This window comes from Coregonus clupeaformis, unplaced genomic scaffold (assembly GCF_020615455.1).
Source record: "Coregonus clupeaformis isolate EN_2021a unplaced genomic scaffold, ASM2061545v1 scaf0343, whole genome shotgun sequence".
Taxonomy (NCBI): Eukaryota; Metazoa; Chordata; class Actinopteri; order Salmoniformes; family Salmonidae; genus Coregonus; species Coregonus clupeaformis.
The window spans coordinates 220579-225987 of record NW_025533798.1 but is presented as its reverse complement, the minus strand read 5'-3'; the positions used below and the strand labels follow the sequence as shown (position 1 = coordinate 225987).

At 40.9% G+C, this 5409-nt stretch overlaps 1 protein-coding gene across 2 annotated transcripts; it reads right to left on the bottom strand.

Annotated features, from left to right (window-relative positions):
* Positions 1-518: 518 nt before the first annotated feature.
* On the bottom strand, positions 519-3918 carry LOC123481246 (E3 SUMO-protein ligase KIAA1586-like). 2 transcript variants are annotated; one of them, XM_045214950.1, is made up of 3 exons: positions 3800-3918; positions 2576-2671; positions 519-2422 (listed from the first exon to the last, which is right to left on the bottom strand). In XM_045214950.1, the coding sequence occupies exon 3, from the start codon at positions 2340-2342 to the stop codon at positions 990-992; it is 1353 nt and encodes a 450-aa protein (XP_045070885.1). In that variant the 5' UTR covers positions 2343-2422; positions 2576-2671; positions 3800-3918; the 3' UTR covers positions 519-989. The 2 variants fall into 2 exon arrangements, with proteins under 2 accessions (XP_045070885.1, XP_045070886.1); XM_045214951.1 differs by lacking the exon at positions 3800-3918 and adding an exon at positions 3053-3132.
* Positions 3919-5409: the final 1491 nt, after the last annotated feature.

Sequence of the window (5409 nt, the reverse complement as noted above, 5' to 3'; positions counted from 1 at the left end):
AAATCCTCACTGGTAGCCAGTGGTGTAGTGGTCCCTGGAGAAGTGGGTATACTCTCAGTATTCACCTTTTTTTTTTTTAAGTAGTCCAGAAAAAAGCCCTGTTTTAGAAACAGTGACATGTAAGACTATGATTTAGTTTACCCAAAAATATGTAATTTCTACTTGCACACTATTATAAAATGATCATGACTTGATTAGGAGCAGTTTGTAGTTACTACTGGTCACAAGAGCAGCCTGGATGAATGTAAAATGTATTTATCATGAGGCAAACAGGAAATGGTGTTTCGATTATTTTTTGCACATTTATTTAAATAAAATACTTCAAATCTGAAGGTGACAATGCATCCTTGTTCATATTGCTATATGCTTTGTTTTGAACATGTTCATTTACCGGTAAATCATTCAACAAAATATGTTACAACAATATTTAGTTAACAATTAACAAAATATATGCATTTAACAACACATCAACAGTGATATACTCTCTCAACCCAGCACTGGGTTTCTGACCTTGCTCATACTACAGTATATTCCAGACAAATTTGCTTTCTGCAGGAGCTTTCACACTGCACTGTCTAGAACGCACCGAAGAGGCAGCACGATGGCTCTTCAACCAGGTCCTTGTATATTTTCTAGGATCAAACTTGGAAGTTGGTGGGCCGTTGATATTAATCATCATCAAGTTTGATATGTTTGAGATCAGAAGGACAGCCCTCTTGTCTGAGCTTATATTGTTCATAAGGCTAAAATTCCTCTCACACTCTGCTGTACCGACAGGGAATGTTTTCATACAGTTCATAAGTGGTTTTAGGTCCTTGGGCTCACTACTGGGCTCTTCCAGTAGGTCCCGCATCCCATTCAGTGCTTGGTCTGTGCACAAGTTAAATCGCTTGCACAGTCGCTTAACTTGTTCTTCACCATGGCGGATGCTGGGCTTTGATGGCCACTTACTCTGATCAAGGATGCTGAGGTCCATGATGGTCTCATCTTCAAAAAGACAAGCGTTTCTCCAGATTGTTCACAAGGCTTTGTAAGAACTGGCCTGGATTGATAGACTTCAGCTTTGCATTTGTTTTCAGGGCTATAGACCGATACTCCCCAGTCTGTTTTGCTTCTAAAGCCTCACTATATTTCTCACCTGGACTCTCTTTGAATGACTGGATCACTCTGATTGAGCGTTTCAGCAGATGCTCTGCTCTGAGGAGCGTTATAGAACGAGACTGAAGCTCCTGTGACAGGAGACTTAGTTCATGGAGAGTGTCGTACATGAGGCCAAGGTCACAAATGAATTCTGGACTTTGAACACGGTCTAACAAACCTCTGTACATCTGCCTCTCTTTGGTGGACCTCATCTCATCACTGCAAGCATTTTTAAAGTGCTGCACAAGAGCTCCCAGGGATGTCCAAACAGCACGAACAGTCCGAAAGCTACTGGCCACCCAGCGTACATCCAAGATTCTGCCAATGCGAAGAAGTTGTGAGCCTACTTCAGCTGCTGCATTAACAAGTTCACGTTCATTTTTGTTTGACACACTATACAGAGAGTATAGCTTCTGGATAAAAGTTTTAAAGTGATTGACAGAGTTTACCTCATCAACTGCATCTGACACAGCAAGTTCAAGTCTATGGTTCATGCAGTGCCATACAAAAAGCTTTGGGAATCTCAAAGTCAGTCTGGTTGCTACTCCTGACTTCTTTCCTAGCATGACACTGGCTCCATCAGATACAAATGTTACCCAGTTTTCATGAAGCCACTCTTCTGTAAAGCCAGCATTAGTTAAACAGGTGAGTAACGCCTGTAATATGCCATCTGCTCTCTGATTTTCCAGTTCAACAAGTTCCAGGAATATGAACTCAGGGCTTTCTTCTTGAATTGATGCTTTAATAGAAACTGTCATGACAGCTTTGTGACTTAAAGAAGATGCCTCGTCAATTAGGACAGCTAACTTACTGGATGATGCTATAATGCTACTGATGATTTTGCTCTGCATCTCACTAGCAACATGTTGTATTATTTGTGTTGCACTGTAACGTGAATGAAGTATTGAGCCCATTTTTACACCATTCAGTTCCTGCAGCTCAATGAGGCTCTCATGGTCAGAAAAGGGTCGGTTCTTTTTGGCCAGATGGTAGGCTGTTCGAAACACAGCTTCAGTTTCCTTCATGTAGGACTCAGTCATAGTCTCCACTGCATTCTCAATGGCAGCTTCTTTCTGTTGCTCTGCCACCTTCACAGCCTGAGTGTGGGCCTTGGACAACGCATGTTTCCTCACCTTATTTCTCAAGATTGACAAACTTGTTGTTCTACTTCCCTGGCCAGACACTTGAATTTCAAAGTTCATCCATTCTCTTGAGAGCGATACACCTTGTCCTTGCTCCTTGTCGATCCCAATGGAGTTCACACTGCTACAGACCAGACATCCTGCGAAGCATAAACAAACAATGTAACTACTCCTGTATCCACAGCTGTACGTGTGCATGGTCCTTTCACACACACACACACACACACACACACAAAGTTATCTGTGCCCACTGTTTCAGAAGTTACCCAAACTAGCAATCTACCTAAACTTACCCAATTTTTTGTTTTTGGATCCCAACCAGGGGTTCTTGGATTTGAAGTCTTCTGTTTGTTTAGCACTCCACAGGTCTGGCCAGTCATTATTGATGTCTACAGACAACAACAAAACTAATTATGCATCTCCCTGTCTCTCTCTCTCTCACACACTTACACACACACACACACACACACACACACACTACTGTGATCACAATAGTCATCAGCAAGACATGGGTCCCCCTCTTTACATTAACAATCTGCATAACCAAGTGGAAATATTTTCAGCAAGTGAAGCTGAAGCATACAGGAGATTAGTGAGTGAAATACTTGGGAGAGTTTATTTAACAAAAAAACAACAAATTTAACACAAAATGTTATATAACAGTAGCATTGTAAAAAACAAACATGGATACAGACAAAATAAATAGAAGGGCAATAAAATAAATAACATCACACAGAAATTCAAAATGAGGCTTAATCTGTCAAAATCACCTTTTGTTACAGTGTGAGGCTTCACTTTTCAATAAACTGGAGATGCAATTTACTGCCTGTGTGTTCTGACCTGGTGGTGGTAGAACTGGATCCTTCTCTATGCTCACACTGACTTGCCTGGCTAGCTCCCCGGTTGAGAGCTGCCAGGGCTGCTGGTTTTAGGGGTGGGGTCTGCCTGGGCCTGATCTGGGCCTGATTTGTGCCTCTTTACAAAAAAGTCTGCAATATCTCCCTTCCTTTTCATGGTTACCTGTCCCTATACAAAATAAGACAGCCTGATTAGACCTCAATATTGTTTTAGGCTGAATCTTAAACTATTTGTCCCCATTCTTGTGTTTTAACTTACTTAAAAATCAACTACCAGCTTAGCTACTATGCAATTAAACTAGATCATATAGGTTAGTTAGGGCTAAGTAACTTGGCTAATGTTATAATTTAGGGCTTAGTAACTTGGCTAACGTTATAATTTAGACCTTTACAATAATAAACAAGCTTCATAAACATTGAGATAATCAGTTTCATCAGTCTGGTATGAAATTCTTATGAACTGGGTTGATTAAACACTTACTGAAAACCAACAATGCCCCGGTTTCCCCACATTATCCCAATCCGTAGCTAGCTTCATAACGTTAGCCGACTCGCACTAACTATTGGCGGCAACATCTCTTCTCCTCTAAATGTGCAGTCACTGGCAATTTGCCAGTAGTTTAAAATAATGATTCATTTGGAAACCACCTTAAAACTTACCTCAGAATGATGTCTTCCATCAACTGGGGTGGCACACCGCCGCTTGTGTCCTTTCTTCATCCGTTGTTTGGTCTGCTGCCGTTATCGTAGTCAAGTGGCACCGGCACCTGAGTTTTTTTTTTTTTCACTGGCACCTGAGGTATTAGCGATATTTTCCTCGGCATGACCCGCCCTACTCTGCCTCTGATTGGCTCATCAGTCCTCATGCCTAAAGTTAACCAATCTAATCAGTGAAAGCAGCGAGTACCAGCCAATTAGAGGCAGAGGAGGGTGGGTCATGGCTTCACTATCCCCGAGGAAGAAAATAGGCAATCTGACTCACAGATATTACTGAATGATGCGCATCAGGGGGGATTTAGAAGTGGGTATACGCAATGCTGACTGAAAAATAAGTAGGTATACGCCGTATACCAGCGTATACCCTGGACTACACCTCTGCTGGTAGCCTAGTTTATAGGAAGACCCATAAAGCCATGTTATCGTTACTCATTGTGGATTTATTCCTCATATTATAATTTTGCTATTATTTCTCTATTTTCTTTCTCTCTGTATTGTTGGAAAGGGCCTGTAAGGAAGCATTTCACTGTTAAGTATACACCTGTTGTTTACGAAGCATGTGACGAATAACATTTGATTTGATTTGAAACAAGGAATCCGGACATGAAAACGGAATTTAACAGTATAAAAACAAAAATTGCCCAAGTTTATCATGACTTGAACAGAATGAGTGATTTGTATTTCCTGCAACTTTCGGGAAGAGGCAACGATAATTCCCCCTGTCTGTGTGTGTATGTACGTTGCGCGCAGATACCACATCCCTTGGTGATGATGCTGATGAAAAGTATTTTGGTAGATGGAAAAACTTTCCCAAAAACCTTCTCAATTAAATGTTAACTACAAAGTCTACTATGCTTACCTGGCAGAATGATGTCATGATTATATGCATAAATCCAGTGGGTATTTGTTTAGCAAACTCTACCATCACGTGTGCAAAACCCCCCACCTCTAAAGAACAGTTTCTGCACTTGAATTAAAGGATAACTACACCCAAAAATCTACATTTCTGAAATGTTTCCTTAACCTCAAAAGTCAAATAAAAGAAAATGTTATTTGTCACATGTGCCATATACAACAGGTGTTATACAGTGAAATGCTTACTTACAAGCCCTTAACCAACAATGCAGTTTAAAAAAAGAATACCCTAAAATAATAATAATAATAATAATAATAATAATAATTAAAGAGCAGCAGTAAAATAACAGTAGCGAGGCTATATACAGGGGGGGTACCGGTACAGAGTCAATGTACGGGGGCACAGGTTAGTCGAGGTAATTGAGGTAATATGTACATGTAGGTAGAGTTAGTGACTATGCATAAATAATAAACAGAGAGTAGCAGCAGTGTAAAAGAGGGGGGTACAATGCAAATAGTCCGGGTAGCTATTTGATTAGCTGTTCAGGAGTCTTATGGCTTGGGGGTAGAAGCTGTTAAGAAGCCTTTTGGACCTAGACTTGGCGCTCCGGTACCGCTTGCCGTGCGGTAGCAGAGAGAACTGTCTATGTCTAGGGTGGCTGGAGTCTTTGACAATTTTTAGGGCCTTCCTCTGACAC